Source organism: Bos indicus, chromosome 19 (assembly GCF_029378745.1).
Source record: "Bos indicus isolate NIAB-ARS_2022 breed Sahiwal x Tharparkar chromosome 19, NIAB-ARS_B.indTharparkar_mat_pri_1.0, whole genome shotgun sequence".
Lineage (NCBI taxonomy): Eukaryota > Metazoa > Chordata > Mammalia > Artiodactyla > Bovidae > Bos > Bos indicus.
Window position 1 is genome coordinate 56,395,254 of NC_091778.1, and position 22,056 is coordinate 56,417,309.

Consider the following 22,056-nt stretch of genomic DNA (forward strand, 5'->3'; position numbering starts at 1 on the left):
GGCTGTACTGGGTCTTCATTGCTGCGAGGGCTTTTCTCTAGCTGTAGCGAGCAGGGGCTCCTCTCTAGTTGCAGTGGGCAGGCTTCTCACTGTGGTGGCTTCTGTTGTTGCGGGGCATGGGCTCAGGGCACTCGGGCTTCAGCAGCTGTGACACATGGCTCAGTAGTTGTGGCTCCTGGGCTCTAGAGCACAGGCTTAATCATTGTGGCACAGGGGCTTAGCTGCTCTGCAGCATGGGGGTTCTTCCAATATCAGGGATCAAACTTGTGTCTCCTGCATTGGCAGGTGGATTCTTTACCACTGAGCCACCAGGGAAGCCCTGAAAATAATCTTTTAACAAGTCATGTCTGCATGTGAGGTCCCACACATCCTATGGGCTGGTGTATAAAGAAGATTAATGTCAAAAACCTTTCTTAAATAGGAGAGAAAAAGGAGACTTTGCTGAGCACAAACATCATGATATTTGAAAAACTTTTGGCAAGCCAGTTTCCATGAAAATTCATACTTCTCTGCATCTCCCATTGGGCACAGAGAAGCACATTGGACTGGAATCTGAGAACCAGGAAGTGAGAACACCAAATGAACCCGCCCCTACCAACTGGCTTTGAGAACTCTAGATTCAACCCACCCCTAAGGTGGTGAGAGAGACAGGCTGTGTACAGTAGCTCAGCTGGTGCCCAGGAGCTCAACTAGATCTCCACGCTCTGGGGATGCCAGAAAGAACACTAATAGCCAGTGCCTTCTGCAAAACACGAGGTGAGATGAAAGAGACACTGCATGTAGGCAAATCCACGGGGTGGGTAAGAAAGCCCCTTCCCACTGTGCAGGGTGTTTGCCTGGCCTCGCAAACAGGCACCAGGATATCGGGGGACTGCGTGTGCCAAGTACACAGGCGAACCCAGGGCCAAGTGTCAGGTAAGGCGAAGAGCCGTGGGCGGATATGGGTCTACAAAGAACATGTTTATTATGGAGTCGGTGTTGGAGCACTTACAGGTTAGGTGCGCAGAGACAGAGAGACAAGAGACAGGACCAGTACTAAGCGTATTTGCTCTCCTTGCTTCCAGGCCATCTGCTGGAATAGTGCGAGTTACAGTATCTTGTCTGTAGCTCTTCATCCTCCCCGGGGAAGGTGATCCAAGCATCTGCTGGCACATCACCTGGGTGAAAACCAAGAACTTTAGGTGAAGAATTGGACGCTGTGCATTTGGGGAGTGCACACTGCGATGACTAAGCAGGGAGCCTAGGTCCCAAGTTCTTCAAAGCCCTGTTGTCCCAAGCTCTACCTCTCCCACTCGACTGCGTGGTTCGACCTTACTGCCAGCAGTCATTTTAAAAACGGAAAAGCCACAGTACTTTAGGAAGGGCGGCATCTCTGAATTTTCTGTTTTCTACCCCTGATCTTGGTATTATTCCTCTGAATTGTACCTTTTCCCCAAGTGTCCTGTGTTTTTGTGCTTTTCATATCAAGGCACAGAGACGCTGCTGAGCAGTGAGTAAGTATACTGGTCAGTTGGATCCAGTCCCCCAAGCCACTGGCTCACTCCATGATCTTGGGCAAGATGCCCCTGCACAAAGGCAGTTTCCTCGATCGTAAAACGAGGTGGCTAATACAGTGTTCCACTCCTGGGGTGGCTGCGAGGGTTGCATTCATGCATGCAAAGCTCACCACGTTGCATGAGAAGCAGTGAAGACCGAACAGAATGGCTGCACATCTGTGGTTCTCAACGTGGGCACACGTCGGAATCACCTGGGGTAAAGAATGCCCAGCATGGAAATTAGCTCTCCACGGAGATTCAGGCTTGACTCGTCAAGGTGCAGCCTGAGCATCAGGATGTTTTAAAGTTTCCCAGGTGATTCTAATGGGCACCCAAGACTGAGAGTCACCCTTCAAAATAACTCGGGAAACAAGATGTTCTGAGAGCTCCCATCCAAGGCTGCACAGTCTCTCAGAGGAAGATGGCTAGGGGGTGTCAAACCTAAATGCATACCCTGTGTTTTTCTTGTAAAACTCACGTTGAAGATGGAGGCTGTGCAAGGCCCTTCCAGCCCAGGTACTTGTCCAGGGTCCCCCAGGGTTTGCGACCTGATGACAGTGAGGTTCCATGTAACGTGTGTGTGTTTCTCATTAAAGTTCCACATTCAGAAATTGGCTTCAGAGACAGCAGGAAAAGAAGGTGAACTTGTTTGCACAGAAGGAGTTTATCTTCCCTCAAGCCACGCCAGCCTCTAGAGCCTTCATGAGGCAAAGAAGACGGCTCCCTTCCCTGGCACACTCCGAAAGATTCTGCGTTCACCAGAGTGGCTCGTTTTTAAGACAAAAGGGTGCACACCCTGACCAGGAGATCTGAGCAGTTAAACTGTTTGCTGTCTACATCAGAGCCCCAGGACATGCAGAAATTCCCTGCAAGGCCGGACCCAGCAACATGAGGCCTTGCCCAAGGAGACTCTGTCGTCTGGACCAAACTGTCCGGGGGCTTTTGCTTTTGGCTGTGCTCATCTTCTTCCTCTTCACCCTGCCCTCCTTTATTAAGGAACCTAACACAAAGCCTAGCAGGTAAGAGTCTGCCCTTTCCAAGTTCCCTGTGGCTTATTAGAAGAAACTGGAAAATGATAACCCGGGGAGAATGGGGAATATCTGAGACACCTCTGCGGTGACAGGTGTTGTCAGGGATCACAAAGGTTGTCAGGAATCATGGGCTATGAAGCCTGAAGGGGAGACCTGGGGGGACATGGAGGTGGTATAACAGGAAAATGGGGGCCATGGGGCTTATACACAGAGGAGGTAGAGGCAGGAGTGGGACAAATATTGGTCTGGTCTCCAGAAGGCATAGGTGGAAAACTATTTTCCCCTCTAGGTCTGTGAGTAATAACCTCAGCTTTGGGGTTCATTATACGCCATTCTCTGTATACTAAAGCAAATGATCTATCCCATGAATTCCATTAATTTATTTATATATATATATATATTTCTTTCTTAAAAAAATAAAATGTTCATTTGTTTGGCCGCACCGAGTCTTAGTTGCAGCACATGAGGTATTTAGTTGAGGCATGTGGGATCTAGTTGCCTGAAAGTGGAAGTGTTAGTCGCTCAGTCATCTCCAACTCTTTGTGACCTCATGGACTATAGCCCACCTGGCTCCTCTGTCCATGGAATTCTCCAGGCAAGGATATGGAGTAGGTTGCGATTTCCTTCTGCAGCGTATCTTCCCAACCCAGGGATCAAACCTGGGTCTCCTGCACTTCAGTTAGATTCTTTACTGTTCCCTGACCAGGGATCAAACCTGGGCCCCCTACATTGGGAGCTTGGAGTTTTAGCCATTGGACCACCAGGGAAGTCTCCCATTAATTTCTAAATCGTGCAGTCTCTGAGATGTTTGTCAGTAAAATGAGACGTTGTTCACTTAGGGGGGCAGCTGAAATCCTGGGTCCCAAGTGAATCCTTCAAAAGGACACTGTAGGCCATTTTTCTGATAAACACACCTCCTGCAGGGAGAGACCCCTACCTTTCCAGGTTCAGTGTATTTTGAGTGATTTTGTCTCACTACTCTTAGAATTTGAAAATAAAACATACCCTCATGAAGTTTTAAAAGATACACCAAGGCAAAGCAAGAACAAAGGTCTCCCTCTGATACCCCATCCCTCCCCAGTCTCCATGGATAAACACCCTTGACACTTTGGTGTAGAAACAATTACCATGTTATTGTAGCTAACACTTCTACAGTGCTCAGTATATGCCAGGCACGATTCTAGATGCTTCATGCATGTTAACTTACTAATGCTTACGTGAGTATTCTGAGGCACAGAAGTTTAGACGAATGATCCAAGTTCATTCTGCTGGTGGCTGCAGGGCCAGCAACCAAACCCAGACATTTTGGTTCCATAATCTGTGCTTTTTAACTTGTGTTAGACAAACCCTTACAACAGATGGATAAGTTGGTAGATAGGTAGGTGATACTCAGCAGTAAAGAATTCACCTGCCAATGCAGGAGACATGGGTTCAACTCCTGGGTTGAAGGAGAGAAGGAAACGGCAACCCACTCCAGTATTCTTGCCTGGGAAATCCCATGGACAGAGGAACTTGACAGGCTACAGTCCATCGGGTCTCCAAGAGTTAGGTATGACTTAGCGACTAAACAACAATACACAACAAAGGTAGGTGATAGGTAGGTGGATAAATAGACAGGTGGATGGATGGGTGGACGGACAGACAGACAGATAGGTATCACACTATCACACTATACACATTGGTTGACTTTTTTACTCAACTATATCACGGACCTCCTTCCATGTTGGCACATACAGGTCTATTCCCTTCCTTTCCATGGCTGCATAGCTTCTATGGAATGGATATAGCTCAGCCAACTCCATCTATGGGCACTTGGGTTGCCACTCATTTTTCACAAACCTTTGGGCACTTATGTATTTCCGTAGGTAGATTTCTAGAGGTGGAATTGCCAACATAATGAATACGTTCACATTAAATGTCAGTGGAAGGGCTTCCCTGGTGGTCCAGTGGTTGAGATTTTGCCTTCCCATGTTGGGGGGTGCAGGTTCAATCCCTGCTCAGGGAGCTAGGATCCCACATGCCTTGCAGCCAAAAAACCCAAAAATATAAAAAAACAGAAACAATATCATAATAAATTCAATAAACACTTGAGAATGATGTACATTAAAAAAAAATCTTTAAAAAAAGTCAATGGACACCATCAAGTCATCCTCGGAAAAGCCTACACAAACAGGTGTGAAAGTTATTCTCTCTCCAACCTCTGCGGCAACGCTGGATCTTGTGAATGGTTTTCAAGTTTAATCATCTGATAAGTAAAAGCATGTTTCTCTTTTTAATTTGCATTTCTAGGGCTACTGGTGAATCTGAGGATCCTCTAAAGTTTATAAAGCATTTCATTGTAGGAATACGCCACACATTATTTACTCATTCTGTTTTTGATGGACGTTTGGGTAGTCTCCAGTTCTGCCTATTATGAATCATGAGTAAACCTACTGTGAACATTGTTGTGCAAACCTTTTTTTGTGTACATAGTTTTATTTCTCTTGGGTCAATATCTAGAGGTGAGACTGCTGCGTTATAAGGAAAGTATATGTTTAACTTTATTTATTTATACTTTTATTTATTTGGCTGCACGAGGTCTTACTTGCAGCTCGAGGGGTCTTTTTAATTGTGGCATATGAGATCTAGTTCCCTGACCAGGGATCAAACCCAGGCCCCCTGCACTGAGAGCATGGACCACCTGGACCACCAGGGAAGTCCCTGTGTTTAGTTTTAGAAGAAAAGTTATTGAGTTATTTCCAAAACAGTTTTGAATTTTTCTATGTCTCCTTTCGGGTTTCCCTGGTGGCTCAGTGGTAAAGAATCTGCCTGCCAGGCGGGAGGTGCGGGTTCAATCCCTAGGTCGGGAAGATCCCCTGGAGATGGAAATGGCAACAATCCAGTATTCTGGCCTCCGAAATCCCATGGACAGAGGACCATTTAAGAGATAGCAAGGGGCTGGACACGACTTAGCGACCAAACAACAGCGTTTCTCCCTTCAGTTTTGTCAGTTCTTGTTTCATGCCTTTTGACGCTCTCTTATTTGATGCACACGCATTTTCGATGGTCCTGACTTTGAAAGTGACTGTAAAGGTATTGAATCTGCCCACGATTTTAAGGGACAGGAAACAGGCCACATACTGAGATGTCTCGCCAAACTGTTTATATTCTTACATCCCAAGAGAGCAGAGACAGTGGGTGCCATAACAATAGTGGCCCCCGGAGGAGAAGATTTTGTGTCTGTCGAAAGGTTCAGAGAGAAGATGGCATCTAGGAGACAGAGAGGGCTTGCGTGAGTGCCTGGGGAAAGACGTGTGGCGAGCAAAGGATGAACAAGGGCACCAGCCTAAGTCCTAAATTAGTGTCCTCTCTGCTGACCCGAGAGTGAATCCACCTCAGGGACGTGAAGGCTTCCTCTGGGGAGCAGAGAAAGGGCATTTAGGAAGGTGGGACCCAGTGCTGCTGCAAAAGGCTTTCAGCCAGGGAGGCGGCCTCGCCTCGTGACAGCACTATTTTAAGACAGTGAGTTGGCCAGAGTGAACAGGACGGTTTAGAAGGAGGGAGTTGCCACCTTGGGTTGACCAGCAGTGGCGCCCAAGGGAGTTGGATGATTCCTCAGGCAGATTATTCTGGTGTGAAGGGAGGGGCTGGGGCCACCTTTAGCCATTAAAACTCAAGGTGAGAAGGATCTGGACTAAGAGACAGTGGAACAGCAAGAAGGGGGAAATCAGGAGATATTCTGAAGGAGAGGAGGGAGAGAGAGGGAGAGGCAAAAGTGATGGGCAGTTTTGCAGTTTGACTGATCATGCCCTCCCTTCCTTGCAGAGCTGCCTGGGCAGAGGGTGGGAGCAAAATCAGACAGGGAAGGGAGATGCACAGTTCAGAACACACCTGTAGATCCCCATGGTTTATGAAGGTCATTATCGCATGGCTGAATGCTGATGCTGAAGCTGAAACTCCTTTGGCCACCTGATGCAAAGAACTGACTCATTGGAATAGACCCTGATGCTGGGAAAGATTGAAGGCAGGAGAGGAAGGGGACGACAGAGGATGAGATGGTTGGATGGCGTCACTGACTCGATGGACATGAGTTTGAGTGAGCTCGGGGAGTTGGTGATGGACAGGGAGGCCTGGCGTGCTGCAGGCCATGGGGTCGCAAAGAGTCAGACATGACTGAGCGACTGAACTGAACTGAACTGATCACATTGATGTTTATACTTTGTGGCTTGCCATGGCCATTTGAGAGTCGGAGAAAATTTTCAGATCTTAATCTGTGCTCCGGGGGCCTTTCCATGTGTTTTTCCTTCTTCTTCTTCTTCTTTTTAAAAAACATTTATTTGTTTTTTATTTTATTTATTTGGCTTCACTGGGTCTTTGTCATACCATTCAGGATCTAGTTCCCTGAGCAGGGATCAAACCTAAGCCTCTTGCATTGGGAGCTCGAAGTCTTAGCCACCCTGGAACACCGGGAAAGTCCCTCCACGTGTTATTTCTGATCTTTACAATTGCAGTTCAAGATTAGTATTTTTATTCTTTCACAAAAAAATGGAGATTACGAGGCTCAAAAACGTTAAGGGGAATTCCAAGGAACCGGAAGTAGCAAAACAGATATTTGAATTTTGAGGATTTGAGCTCCAAATCCTGGGCTTCTCCACTACCTCCTATGTGTTGACTCTTAAGAGGTTTAAAGTCCAAGAGAGGACTTCCCTGATGGTCCAGTGCTTAAGAATCTGCCTGGCAGTGCAGGGGACATGAGTTTGATCCCTGGTCCAGGAAGATCCCACATGCTGTGGGGCAGCTAAGTCCATGCACCACAAGTACCAAGCCCGTGTGCCTAGAGCCCATGCTCTGCAACAAGAGAAGCCATGGCAATGAGAAGCCTACACATCGTAACTAGAGGATAACCTCTCTCACCACAACTACAGAAAGCCTGGGTGTAGCAATGAAGACCCAGTGCAGCCAAAAATAAAGAAATAAATGGATTTTTTTTTAAGTCCAAAGGAGGAGAGAGACATACACAAAGCAAAAGAACCCAGGTGATATTATTAGTAGTGATAATGTCCCCAGTACAGTCAAGTGAGACAGATGCTACCAGAGCACACAGAGAAGTGTCATCTAAACCAGGCAGATGGGGGGGAGGCCAAGGAGAGCACAGTGGAGACGGGAGCGCCTGCAAGGTGCCTGACGGCTGGGTGACATTTCAGCAAGCAGGAACACCGTAAGCAAGGAGGAAGTAGCGTAGGCAATGGCGCAGAAAGGAGCAAAGGATGATTTCAGGAATGGGAGACTGACAGATGGGTCATTTAATAAGCACTGATAAGGTGTTCACTGTGTACCAGGCAGTGGTCTCGGAGTTATGATTACTAATCACGTGTCAAGCCAGAGAGTAGGTACTGTTAGCATCATCAACTCCTTTATAGATGAGAGAGATTAGATCACTTGTCCAAGGACACCCTTGTCACTGATGTTCAAACCCAGACAGGCTGGCCCCAGTGTCCCAGCATCGCACCACCCTCCACGTCTCTCCATCACATCCATCCTGATGTCATAAGCCCTAAATGTGTCTTTTTCTGCCAGACTATGAATTTCTTGTGGGTAAGAACTGTCTTATTCATCTCCATTTCTCCAATAATTTGAGCAGGTCCCAGACACTGTACATATGTATCACAGTGTCAGTGCTTACTAATGAAAGAATGAATGTGACCTTAAATAACTTTGTTCTGTAGCTATTAAGAATTTTAGGACTTCCCTGGTGGTCCAGTGGTTCCGATTCCAGGCTCCCAATGCAGGGGTCCTGGGTTCCATCCCTGGTCCAGGAACTAGATCCCACATACCACAACTAAGATTGAAGATCCCACACGTTGAAACTAAGACCCGGTGCAGCAGAAAATTATTAATACATTTTCTGTTTTCTTTTTAAAGAAATTTTAGAGTGAGGGAGTAGCTTGATTAAATGTATGCTTTACACACGTTACTCTGTCAATAGAGTGTAGGCTGGGTAGACGGCCAGGCACAGTGAGGTTTTTATTTGTTTGTTCGTTTTTAGGCGGTGCCGCATGGCTTCCAGGATCTTAGTTCCCTGATCCAGACTGAATCCTGGTCCGGACAGTGAAAGTGATGAGTCCTAACCACTGAGCTGCCAGGGAACTCCCTGGGGCACAGAAAGTTTTAAGGAGACAGGTTAGAGGGCCAATGCAGTGGTTTAAGATAGAGTCCTTGGGGCCTGGGGCGAGGAGGTTATGATGACAGCAGGACCCAAAATAAAAGACTGAGAAGGAGTTCAATCAGCTGGATTTGGTGACAGATATGATGGTGGGGGCAGTGGTGATAAGGGTTTTAAGACAATTCTGTGATTTCGAACCTAGGTTATTGGTCCACCTCTCATATCCTTCTAAGACAAACACAAGCGCACCAACCTGACGAAAGTTTCGGTGCCAATCTCCAACTTGCTCTCTGATATGTAAAGACCAGGTCTCTGTCTGCTTGGCTTCCCTACTCTGGAATAAATGTATCCTAGAAGATGCTATGCCTTGTTTTGGCTTCAGAGATGATCATGAAGAGTGAGCTGGGAATCAGACCTATGGATTCTGTTTCGTTGATTTGGTTATTGTTTTGAATTTTATATATTTAGTTGGCTGTGCTGGGTCTTAGTCATGGCATGGGAGATCTAGTTCTCTGACCAGGTATCGACCTTGGGCCCCCTGCATTGCGAATGCAGAGTCTTAGCTACTAGACCACCAGAGAAGTCCCCTGGTTTCTGTTTGGTGTTGTATTTTGCTTTGGTGTAAGAACCAAACTGTGTTTTCTATAACCTTCTGGTTTCTGATTCTGGACCCCTAGCTAGAATCAGAAAAACTTAACCTCAGCCATTCTTACTCCTCTATCCCATCCCCAGGAGGGCATCAAGGGCTCTGGGATGTCTGATATGCTGCCAAGGCCCAGGAGAGGGCAGCTGAGTCTTAGCCATCAGCTTGCCGCAAGATATCCATCATCACTACCTCTTGGCTCTTCTGTGTCACCTGTGAATGTTCTGTGATGTGGTTTCTATCTTCCCAGTTTCTACATGCAGTCAGTTCCTTTCAGGGGTCTTAAGAGACCCTTGTAACGCTACCAGGAAGTAGGAGCCCTCTAATCTTGGGTCCTTAGAGCCCTCCCTTCTCTCCCGCCTCCTTTCAATCCTCCTCCCAGAGTAAATATTTCTAGGGAGGGGATGATGGCATAGGAACTAGAAAGGTCCCTCTCCAAGATATTTACCTATTTCCCCAAATCTTCTCCCCATTTGAGGGCTTAGGTATTTGGAGGGGAAAAGCCAGAAGGTCTTGCAGGGTATTCTTTATTTTCCAGCTCTTGTCTGCACATGTGTCCGTGGGGACAATGAACGTGGAGCTGACCATTAGCTGCTGGTGGTGGGTGGGAGGCAGGCACCAATGGGAAAGGGAGAAAACACAGGGAGGAAAACAACCAAATAACATTCCAGGATATTATACAGCTACATTTGTGAGTATAATAGGCAAAGAAAAGGGATCTGGATGTTCATGCCCTCGGGGGTCAACAGTAGGTTCTTTGAGAAAGTATAATCACAAGTTCACATCCTTTTGTGCTGAAATTCATTTTCTGCTTTTTCAGTAAAGAGCACGCATTGCTTTAGTAAATTGAAAAATAATTCAGAAAACTTGCGAAGAAAGAGGAGCAAAAGTTTAGGTATCACTGTGGATTGAAGTGTCCCCCTCAAACAGAACATGCCCTAAGCTGTGTGCCCACTGTCTTCCACATAATAACACGTTATTGCATCAACTTACACTCATGTCTGTTCCCCCTGTTGGTTCGTGAGCCTCTTAAGAGCAACGACTATAGCTTTTTTTATCTCTCATTCCTAACAGATAACTCCAAAAGCCTGGCCTATAATTACTGCTTAATAAATATTGCATTGTGTTTTCAAATTCTCAATAGGATGTCTCATTTGATTCTAAGTTTTCTCTTTATAGTTTTACTGAGTAACATGCAAATGTTTCAGTGAAATAAGGAAGCTTATATCAAAACACAGTCATCCCCAGGACTTCCCTGGGCCCCCACTTCCTCTGCAGGAAGTATGGGTTCAACCCCTGATCAGGGAACTAAGATTCCTCATGCTATGGGGAATGGCCAAAAAATAAATGAAATAACCAATAAATACAATAATATAACTGTCCCCATGTCTTCTCCCTGCTCCAGGATTCTGATTTCCAAGGTGATTACTTCAACCCCCTTGGATTTTTTTTTGGTAATCTACTGCTCTATTTATAACATGCCCACCTGCTATTTCTTGATTTCTCAGTTAAGTGGTTAAGGGCCATCAAGGAAATATTATTTACCCATGGCCTTGAAGCCTGTCACCCCTATAGATTTTCATCTCCGGACGCATGAACCCAAACAGGGGCTGTGGGCATCTCTAACTGTCGCCACAGGGTCAGCACCTGACCCAATTTGACATGCCTGTATTTGTATAACAGCATTGTTGGAAATGGTCTTCTCCAGTGGCTCAGCAGGTGAAGAATCTGCCTGCCGATGCAGGAGACATGGGTTTGATCCCAGGTCAGCAAAATCCCCTGGAGGAGGAAATGACAACCCAATCCAGCATTCTTGCCTGGAGAATCCCATGGACAGAGAAGCCTAGCAGACTACAGTCCATGAGGTCACAAGAGTCGAACACCACTTGGCAACTAAGTACACACACATTGTTCGAAATGCCATTTCTATACTGGCTTTTACATCCTTACAACCATTTTATAAGGCAGGTTTTAAGATTCTCACAATGGATAAGAAAACAGAGGCTCACAGGGTCCTGTGACTTGCCTGAGATTACACAGCTGGCTAGTTAGAGGCGGGGCTGGGCTAGAATTCAGGCTACTTTCCACCCACCTGGGCTCCATTGCCCATTTGCCAAGTGCCAGGAAGTCAGTGTTCTCTCAAGTTCAACCCAAAAACATGTCCAGTGGAGCCTAAGAGGTTAAGTCACGGGGAGGTGACAACCACCACACACCAGATGGCTACCCTTCATGTCACCTTGCAGGAGACTGGCTCAACTTGCTTTCAGAGCTCCCTGTGTCACCAGGAAGGAGAAATCATAAAACCCTGATCAAGTTACTGAATACTGCCAAGGTTGTTGGGTTCTGCAGATTCCAGGGAGCTCTTCCAGCCACGAGGGGGAGCAGAAGGCAGGGTTGGGGCAGGCTGCCCACGCTCTCTATTCCTATACGCCTCGCCTCTCTCCGCTCTCCCTGTAGAAGGCTCTGGGGAGAGGGCAGGGGAGGAGAAGAATGTTATTTTTAACCCTAAGGTCAGTATTTTAAAATGCTAGAATAAAAATATCAACTGAACTTGGGATAATCTGTGAAACAAACTTAATTCTCAAGTGTGATTTTTTTCCCGGAGAGGAAGATCTAGGTACAAGATACAGGTGCTTTAAAAAATGGACTTGGCTTTAGGGACTTCCCTGGTGGTCCATTGGTTAAGAATCTGCCTTCTAGTTTAGGGAATGCAGGTTCGATCCCTGGGCAGGGAACCAAGATCCCACATGCCACAGAGTAACTAAGCCTACCTACCACAATTACTGAACCTGTGCTCTCTAGAGCCTGCGCACCATAACAAGAGAAGCCCGGGTGTCAGAACTAGAGAAAGCCCACAGGCTGCAATGCAGAAGCCGGGCAGGCAAAATTAAAAAAAAAAAAAAAAAAGGACTTTTTTTTAAAACACCCCTGGTTCTCAACTGGGAGCTTCTGGGTGCTGGGCTACACAGGTCATTCTGTATCTGTGGCTCTTGATCTGTAACCTTTGCCACTTCTTTGCTCCCAGGTCCTCCCCAGGTGATGTGCTGTTGTTTCGCTTCATTTGTGGAATAGAGCTATGTGATCCCTGCTGGAGATATACTTAGTTCATGTTTATTGTTGTTGTTTGTTGTTCAGTCACTAAGTCATGTTCGACTCTCTGTGACCTCGTGGACTACAGCATGCCAGGCTCCTCTGTCTGCCACTATCTCCCAGGAGTTTTCTTAAATTCATGTCCACGAGTCGGTGATGCTATCTAACCATCTCATTCTCTGCCACCCACTTCTCCTTTTGCCTTCAATCTTTCCCAGCATCAGGGTCGTTTCCAATGAGCTGGCTCTTCATATCAGGTGGCCAAAGGATTGGAGCTTCAACTTCAGCATCAGTCCTTCCGATGAATATTCAGGGTTGATTTCCTTTGGGATGGACTGGTTTGATCTACTTGCAGTCTAAGGGACTCTCAAGAGTCTTCTCCAGCTCCACAGTTTGAAAGCATCAACTCTTTGGCACTCAGCCTTCTTTATGGTCCAGCTCTCACATCTGTACATGACTACCAGAAAAATCATAGCTTTCATATATATATGTATAAATTTTTAGTTGACCAAAAAGTTCATTTGGGTTTTTCCACATAGTGTTACAGGAAATATATATATATATATATATATATATAAATAATTTAATATACTTATATTTTTATTATATATATATATATGTTTTGCTTTTTTTGGCTGTGGGATCTTAGTTCCCTGACCAAGAATTGAGCCCACATCTCCTTCATTGAAACTGTGAAATCTTAACTACTGGGAAATAGTTAACAACCTGGGAAGTCTCTGTTTATTTTTTTAAGAGCAAATTTGTGTATATTTACCTCCAAAGTAGATCAGAATTATAGTATCAAATGGCTTTTTGCTTGAGTGAATCGGTTCGCCTATTCCTCTGAACGCGAGTCATTTAATAGAACCAATGCTCCCCTCTACACCCGCCCCACCGCAGCCTAGCGAACAGAGTACAAGTTCAGGAGCACCCAGGGTCTGGACAAGACCGATGCAGGGCTCTCGGCATGTGGATGGAAGCAACTTGAGCACTCAGTAAATTCCGTCCATGACCTTTAGAAAATCGCAATATAAACCCTCATATCCCAGGCAATCACATATGTGCCTAATCATTGGGAGTTGAAGTTTAATCACATAATTTATGTGACTCACTACCTGGGTCATTGCTGCCACTTTCTCAAAAGTGTAAACACATCATGTCTCACGTCTACTGCATTGGCAGGCAGCTTCTTTACCACTAGCACCAGCTGGGACAGACAAGTGATTCAAGTCTAAATTCCTCATACACTGCAAATAATGATCTGGTCCTGCCTGCCTGTTTGGGAGCATCTCCTGCCGGACAAGCCCCGATCCCCACTCTTTTATATGTGTGTATATGTAATTTTACTTATTTATTTTTGGCTGTGTGGGATCTCTGTTGCTGCGCAAGCTTCTCTGTAGTTGTGGAGGCCGGGACCTGTTTGCTGCAGTGTGCGGGCTTCTCGTTGCGATGGCTTCTCTCGCGCAGCGTGGGCTCTAGGGCTCCCAGACTTCAGCAGTTTCAGTTTCCCAGGCTCTATAGTTTCGGTGCACGGGCTTAGTTGCTCCGAGGCCTGTGTGATCTTCCTGGACCAGGGATTGAACCCCGTGTCTCCTGCACTGGCAGGTGGGTTCCTTACCACTGAGCCCCCAGGGAAGACCCCCACCCCAAGTTTCCTTTTTTTAAAATTATGTATTTATTTATTTTTGCCGCGCCAGCTCTCAGTTGCAGCGTGTGGGATCTAGTTCCCTGACCAGGGATGGAACCCGGGCCCCCTGCACTGGGAGAGTGGAGTCTTTGCCACTGGACTACCAGGGAAGTCTCCCAACACCACAACTTTTCACGCTTCTGGGAGTGAAATTTCCTCCCCCCACTCCTAATCCTCTTCAGAGGGGAGCTCCTCCAGGAAGTCCTCCTAGCTTCCACGTGGGAAGCATGCCTTTCGTCCGTCATCTCTAACACACGTCTCACAGTCTGTGGGTTCTTAGGTCCCCAACCAGGGACTGGACTCGGGCTGCGGCAGTGAAAGTGCCGAGTCCTAACCACTGGGCCTTCAGGGAATTCTCAACAGTTTGCTTTTAAGCAGTGTTGGACTGATGATAGGATAAGAAGCACATCTTTAAGGCGGATCTGTCAAAATCAAGCTTGGCAGCTATAGTCTTAACAGGCATGCATCTTTCCCATGTCCTTGTGGACAAAGATACCTTTGTTACCTATGCTTTGTTTTAAGGTCCACTGAGTCACAAGATATTAGGTGGCAGGACTAGGTTCACACAAACTCATTCTTAGACTCACAATTGGGAACACAGAGGATGCTGGAGCCGCAAGGAGTGAGCCCGGGAAGCTGGGGGTGCAGCATGGAGACATGAGTGGGTCAGCTCTGCCCTTGGCCTCCAGTTCCAGCTCCCCAGCCTCGGTACCGCCACTTAGGTTTCTTTACCAGTCCAAAGTGGTTTCCCAGGCGGCATTAGTGGTAAAGAACCCCCTTGCCAATGCAGGAGATGTAAGAGACATGGGTTCGATCCCTGAGTGGGGAAGATCTCCTGGAGGAGGGCATGGCAACCCACTCCAGTATTCTTGCCTGGAAAATCCCATGGACAAAGGAGCCTAGTGGGCTGCAGTCCATAGGATCGTGAAGAGTTGGATATGACTGAAGGGACTTAGCACGCACGCACAGGTCAGGAGTAAGTGTCCAGATCCAGTGCCGGCAGGGGCCGCTTGGGAAGCAGCCAGCACAGCCCCTCCCCTCACCTCTCCTGAAGACTGGTTTGAAGTCCACTTGAGACACAAAAATGAATGCTAGTTACACTCCTCAAGTCTCTACAACCTTAGCCTTCATCCAAAGTCATCTCTTTCTCTAGGAATGAGCATCAACAGAACATTAAGGAAAGGTCCCCGGAGTTACTGCAAAATGCTACGTCTCAGGCACCCACCCCGAGAAGGAGGGCGACCACCCATGTGGAGTCAGTACAGGGGACCCGCACTCGGGACACACACCCCAAGGCCACAACCCTCACGGCAGACCAGCGCAGAAGAGTGCAGACCAGCAAGGCCCGTGCCGAGGAGCCGGGCAGAGTGCCTACCCCCATCGGAAAGGCAGCACCGCAGACTCAGGCGAGCAAGGACACCCGGGCGGACACGCTGCCCCCGATGGCTGGAGGTGGGGGGGTGGCCTCCAGCAGGACCGAGGCGCCATCACTGAACAGTCAGAACCCAAGGATGACCAAAGGATCTGGGGACCGGAAGGCAAGGCCCACAGGCCCCGGAGCGGTGCCCACAAAGCTGCGGGACAGCCCAGCAACTGCAGCTAAGACCCTCCTTCCAAAACACCGGGCCGGGGCGCAGACCCCCGGGGGAGGGGGACAGGAGGGGAAGAGAGCCAGAGGAGCCAGCCCAGCAGCCGCCCCCTCCCAGGACAGAGCCCAGCCCACCCGGTCCTCGGCCCCTCTCCAGAGCCCTGCCACCCAGAGAAGCCAGAAGCTGAAGGCCACCAACTTCAAGTCTGAGCCCCAGTGGGATTTTGAGGACGAATACAGTCTGGAGGTCGGCGGCCTGCAGACGGTGAGTTTTTCCTCTTCTCCGGAGCCCTGAGGCTGGCCCCCTCCCTTCCCTCCCAGGCTCTGCTCCTAAGCTCTGCTTTCCCCCGCTGCTGCTGCTGCTGCTGCTAAGTCACTTCAGTCGTGTCCGACTCTGTGCGACCCCATAGACGGCAGCCCACCAGGCTCCCCTGTCCCTGGGATTCTCCAGGCAAGAACACTGGAGTGGGGTGCCATTTCCTCCTCCAATGCATGAAAGTGAAAAGTGAAAGTGAAGTCGCTCAGTCATATCCGACTCTTAGCGACCCCATGGACTGCAGCCTACCAGGCTCCTCCATCCATAGGATTTTCCAGGCAAGAGTACTGGAGTGGGGTGCCATTGCCTTCTCCGCTGCTCTCCCCTACCCAGCCCCTTTCCCACACAGCTCATCCAGGTGAGGGTGTGATCCAAGGGCCCGCCCTGGTCCCCAGGAGACCCAGAGGCTCCTCAGAAAGTGTGAAAGAGTGTGACCTCAGCACGGGGAGAGGCAGGACTGGGCAGGAACCAAGGGACAAGAACGCCCCAACCTGGTGCCCAGCCCTGTCCTCCCCACAGAGATAATTCCAAGACCCTCCCTCTTTTCCAGCCCTAATGAAAGCAGCCTGGGCCCCCAGGCACGGGAGGGGAGACCCAACGTTTGCACGCATAACTACAACCACGCACAGTACATGAGACCCATAGCATACATCCTGCCCATGGTGGGCCTGGGTGATCAATGACCAGGGGGCCCAGAAGGCTCTGGGGGTAGGATGGAAGATGTAGCGGAGGTGGGGCCTTTCCAGCTTTGAGGTCTGGTTTCTGCTCCCACACCCACCTCCCCCAAGTCCCAGCACCCCATCCCCTGCCCCACGGCTTCCCTGGCCCCTCTCCCGGCCTGACCCATCCTCTGGCTTGCAGACCTGCCCTGACTCGGTGAAGATCAAAGCCTCCAAGTCACCCTGGCTCCGGACTCTCTTTCTGCCCAACCTCACCCTCTTTCTGGACTCCGGACACTTCAACCAGAGCGAGTGGGACCGCCTGGAGCACTTCGCTCCGCCCTTCGGCTTCATGGAGCTCAATTTCTCCTGTGAGTCCTCGTCCAAGGGGCCTGGGTGTGCGCTAGGCCACAGCAGAGGGCCATGCTTCTTTAAAAAATATTTTTAAAATATTTTTTGGCCATGCTGTGCGGCATATAGTCTTAGTTCCCTGACCAGGGACTGAATCCTCAGCCCCTGCATTGGGAGCGCAGAGTCTTAACCACTGGACCATAAGGAAAGTCCCAGAGGGCCATGCTTTTTTGCTTCCGGCCCACCTCTCCCCTGCGGGCAGCCAGCCCTGGGAGAAAGGCCGGCCGGGCGGCCCCCTGGCCCTGGCTGGGCTCTGAGTGGAATCCCCCCGGCCCCCCACATTTCAGTGGTGCAGAAGGTCGTGGCACGCTTCCCCCCGGTGCCCCAGCAGCAGCTGCTCCTGGCCAGCCTCCCCACCGGGAGCTCCCAGTGCATCAGCTGTGCCGTGGTGGGCAACGGGGGCATCCTGAACAACTCCCACGTGGGCCCAGAGATAGACAGCCACGACTACGTGTTCCGGTGAGCCTGCACCTGCCCCAACCCCCACCCTTCTCCTGCAGAGCAGGGCTCTTCCGGGAGATCTCAGAGGGTGCTCCCTGCCTGCATCCAGAAGCTGTGGAGGAGGGTCCTGGGCTGGCTAGTGCCACCCCCCCATCCCTTCTTCCTTCCCCGACCATCTCCATGCATCATCCGGAAGCCCTCATGTGCTCCGATTTTGTCTTTCGGGCTAGGCTGAGTGGAGCCATCATTAAAGGCTATGAACACGATGTGGGTACTCGGACCTCCTTCTACGGCTTTACCGCCTTCTCTCTGACCCAGTCACTCCTTATACTGGGCAGTCGGGGTTTCCCGCATGCGCCTCTGGGGCAGGTGAGCAAAGAGGAGCGGGTCTGGCCACCCACAGACTTTGGATACGGGAGGATGCAGGTGAGACAGGGAGACGGACAGGGAGACCGGGAGCATTCTGAGTCTAGAGCCTGTTGTCGGTACAGTCTCCGGGCATGTGAGGGGCAAGGGCGGGGAGGGCAGCCATGCCAGACTGGAGGAGAGCAAGCAGGCGGTCTGGGGTCAAAGTCAGGCCACCCCACTGAAGGCAGGACTCCTGGACCACACACTGTCCTTGGTCCTCAGGACGTCCGCTACCTGCACTTCCTGGAAGGCACCCGGGACTATGAGTGGCTGGAAGCACTGCTTCTGAATCGGACCTTGACATCAAGGAACCTTTCCTGGTTCAGGTACCCACCGCCCCCTCCCCTCACCCACAGACAAGCTGTGGAGGGGGCAGCCGTGAAGGGCTGGACAGGTGGGGACAGTCTGAGCTCTCACCTGGAGATGGGGGACCAATCACGCCCACGATCCCGCTTTGGCCCTCCCCCGGAGAGGTGAGAGAATGAAGGACCCATTCCTGCCCACAGGCGCAGACCCCAGGAGGCCTTCCAGGAAGCCTTGCAACTGGACAGATACCTGTTGCTGCACCCAGACCTGCTCCGATACATGAAGAACAGGTGAGAGCAGGAAGCCCGTGGAAGGGGCCGAGTGCCTCTCATCCTGGCGAGCCTCTTGACAGCTGGGGGGCTGGGCTCTCTCACAGATTCCTGAGGTCTAAGACTCTGAACACTGCCCACTGGAGAATATACCGGCCCACCACGGGGGCCCTTCTGCTGCTCACTGCCCTCCAGCTCTGTGACCAGGTGAGGCCCTGCTTCTGGAGCCTGCGGATCTGGAGAAACAGCTCTGGGGTAGCCCTGGGCCTGTTCAGCAAAGGATGATGGCTGGGGGGCGGGGGGGGTTGGAGGGGTGGACACATGCCTGTATGCAAGCATGCTTCCAGGGGTCCTGCACCCAGACCCCCAGGGATAGAACCAGGACACAGGGCCCCTGCCCCCAACACACACAGAGAAGAAGCCCAAGAGACACACTCGCAGGCCTTATTTCTCCTCTGCCTGCCTGTAGGTGAGTGCCTACGGGTTCATCACTGAGGGCCACGAACGCTTCTCTGACCACTACTACGATAAGTCCTGGAAACGAACGATCTTTTACACCAACCATGACTTCAAGTTGGAGAGGACGCTCTGGAAGCGGCTACATGATGAAGGTATTATCCAGCTGTACCAACGTCCTATAACTTCCAAACCGACCATCTGAAGGGAGCCTGGGCTACCGAAGTCCCTTCAGCTATTCTAAGGCTCAGAGCACAGTGGGAGACCAGAGACTCGTCTGCCATCTTCCCAGCGCCTGCACCAGGCTCTGAGCCCCTCCAGACTTCGGGGGTAGAGGTCTACCGAACTAGTGCAGAGGAGGGGACACCCTCAAGATGGCAAATGATGGACTGAAGTTTCGGAGACCTTGGAAAAATTTCTGCAGAGTCTGTTCCGTGGAAGTGGGGACTCAATTTTTGAGACCAAGGGGACTTCCCTGGTGGCTCAGACGTTAAAGAATCTGCCTGCAATGCAGGAGACCTGGATTCAATCCCTCGGTCAGGATGAACGCCTGGAAAAGGGCATGGCAACCCACTCCAGTATTCTTGCCTGGAGAATCCCATGGACAGAGGAGCCTGGCGGGCTACAGTCCATGGGGTTGCAAATAGCTGGATATGACTTAGTGACTAACACTTGCACATTTTCACTGTTCAAAAGCGAGTTGGCATAGAAGGAGGAGTCTGAACTTATGGAGATATGTAGATTTGGGATTGAATTACAAATCTTCCACTTAGCAGCTGTGAAATCTTGAAGGCATGGTTGTATTTCACTCTAGACTATCTGGTGGACCCTTCCAGGGGTTATCTGATTCTAACAGAAGGTCTGCAAACTTTCCTTATCTTTGAGCTATTTGACAACTCTCTGGGTTGTAGAAAACTGGTAGTAATAAAAATGATTTCTGTCTGAATGAAAAATGGGTATAGTGATCAGTCTTGTTCCTATTATCAAGTTAATTTTAGTATTCCAGACTGCCGATGTATGTGTCCAGACTTTGGGCTCTTTTTTGAACCAGTTTTTACCAGTTCCTTCACTAATTAATGAGTTAAATAAAAATCTCTGATATGTGTTCATTTTGTATTTGTATAAGAATCACAATTTTATCCCTAAAAAAAAGAAAAATCATCCTTGGGACTTCCCTGGTGGTCCAGAGTTTGAGAATCTGCCGTGCAATGCAGGGGACGCAGGTTCCATCCCTGATCGGGGAACCAAGGTCCCACATGCCGTGGGACAACTAAGCCCACGTGCCACAAATTCTGAGCCCATGCACCTCAATCAGAGAGCCAGTGAGCCACGAGGTGCGGAGCCCACAGGCTGTGGAGCCCACGAGCCACAGCTAGAGAGAAGCCTACAGGCCGAAACAGAGAGTTGGAGCGCTGCAACGAAGACCCAGTGCAGCCAAAAATAAATGATCAATATTTTTTAAAAAGTCATCCTTTAACGTTTCCTTAGGCCGTTGTTTTCTAATCTGTAAAATGACTTTTGTTGTTGTTGTCCAGTTGCTAAGTTATGTCTGACTCTTTTTGACCCCGTGAACTGCAGCACACCAGGCTTCCCTGTCCTTCCCTATCTCCCAGAGTTGGCTCAAACTCACATCCACTGAGTCCGTGATGCTATCTAACCATCTCATCCTCTGTCACCCCCTTCTCCTCTTGCCCTTGATCTTTCCTAGCATCAGGGTCTTTTCCAATGAGTCGGTTCTTCACATCAGGTGGCCAAATTATTGGAGCATCAGCTTCAGCATCAGTCCTTCTAATGAATATCCAGGGTTGACTTCCTTTAGGATTGACTGGTTTGGGAGTGTCCATTTCACAAGAATTTTTAAAATCACTGATGCAACAAGGCAACAAGGCACTTGTTTTCCTTCTCCTTTCGTTTTTATTAATCCTCCCATCCATCTGCATTTTCTAAAACTCCAGGAAGAGAATTTAGACTAAGCTGAAGATACTTCATGCAAAGAGTTGACTCATTGGAAAAGATTCTGATGCTGGGAGGGATTGGGGGCAGGAGGAGAAGGGGACGACAGAGGATGAGATGGCTGGATGGCATCACTGACTCGATGGACATGAGTCTGGGTGAACTCCGGGAGTTGGTGATGGACAGGGAGGCCCGGCGTCCTGCGATTCACGGGGTCGCAAAGAGTTGGACACGACTGAGCGACTGAACTGAACTGAACTGAAGTGTCTTCTTACCTCTTTGAGCTCTGTCTCCAGGATTTGAACTCTGAAGCCCAGAAGAACTTGGGCAGGCAGCAGAGTAGGGGAGTGAGGGGGTAGGGAGTTGGGGGTGGGGGACTGGGGGCAGGGGTCGGGTGGGCGGGTATTGTGAAGCAAGCTCCCTTTCAGACTTAATTCTCAGGTTCCAAAGCTAATTAATACCAGTGCTGCTGATTTGCTCAGTCGTGGCCGACTCTTTGCGACCCCATGGACTGTAGCCCGCCAGGTTCCTCTGTCCATGGAATTTTCCAGGCAAGAATACTGGAGTGGGTTGCCATTTCCTTCTCCAGGGGGTTAATACCAGTAGGTCCTGAGTTGCTTTGCTCAAGGGTGCAGTACCAGCTCTGGGCGGCAGGTGGCGGCATCTCTACGCCCCCTTCTCGGTGGTGCTGCTGCTGCTGCTAAGTCACCTCAGTCGTGTCGGACTCTGTGTGACCCCATAGAGGCAGCCCACCAGGCTGCCCCGTCCCTGAGATTCTCCAGGCAAGAACACTGGAGTACCCAGATTTTATTAGGTTTTCCTAACTATTCCTGCGGGGCTTCCCTGATAGCTCAGTTGGTAAAGAATCCACCTGCAATGCAGGAGACCCCTGTCTACCTGTTAGTTTGTTCTTTCATATGAATTTCAGTATCCGTTTAGAATCATATGCTATCAGTAGAGGACGTCCAAATCTGCCTCCTCAAATTTAAACTTGGGCTACCCAAATATAAAGACTGAGTCTCATGTGAAAAAGTGCAATGGCTCCGTTGTGCCCAACTCTTCACGATCCCATGGACTGTAGCCCACCAGGCTCCTCTGCCCATGGGATTTTCCAGGCAAAG

At 49.5% G+C, this 22,056-nt stretch overlaps 1 protein-coding gene across 2 annotated transcripts; it reads left to right on the forward strand.

The window, feature by feature from the left end:
* Window positions 1-662: 662 nt before the first annotated feature.
* Window positions 663-20,091, forward strand: ST6GALNAC1 (ST6 N-acetylgalactosaminide alpha-2,6-sialyltransferase 1). 2 transcript variants are annotated; one of them, XM_019980506.2, is made up of 10 exons: window positions 663-915; window positions 2,132-2,554; window positions 15,282-15,981; window positions 16,894-17,062; window positions 17,390-17,561; window positions 17,774-17,912; window positions 18,174-18,277; window positions 18,458-18,547; window positions 18,634-18,733; window positions 18,996-20,091. In XM_019980506.2, the coding sequence occupies exons 2-10, from the start codon at window positions 2,424-2,426 to the stop codon at window positions 19,185-19,187; spliced, it is 1,797 nt and encodes a 598-aa protein (XP_019836065.2). In that variant the 5' UTR covers window positions 663-915; window positions 2,132-2,423; the 3' UTR covers window positions 19,188-20,091. The 2 variants fall into 2 exon arrangements, with proteins under 2 accessions (XP_019836065.2, XP_070630123.1); XM_070774022.1 differs by having other exon boundaries at window positions 665-756.
* The last annotated feature ends 1,965 nt before the right edge of the window (window positions 20,092-22,056 follow it).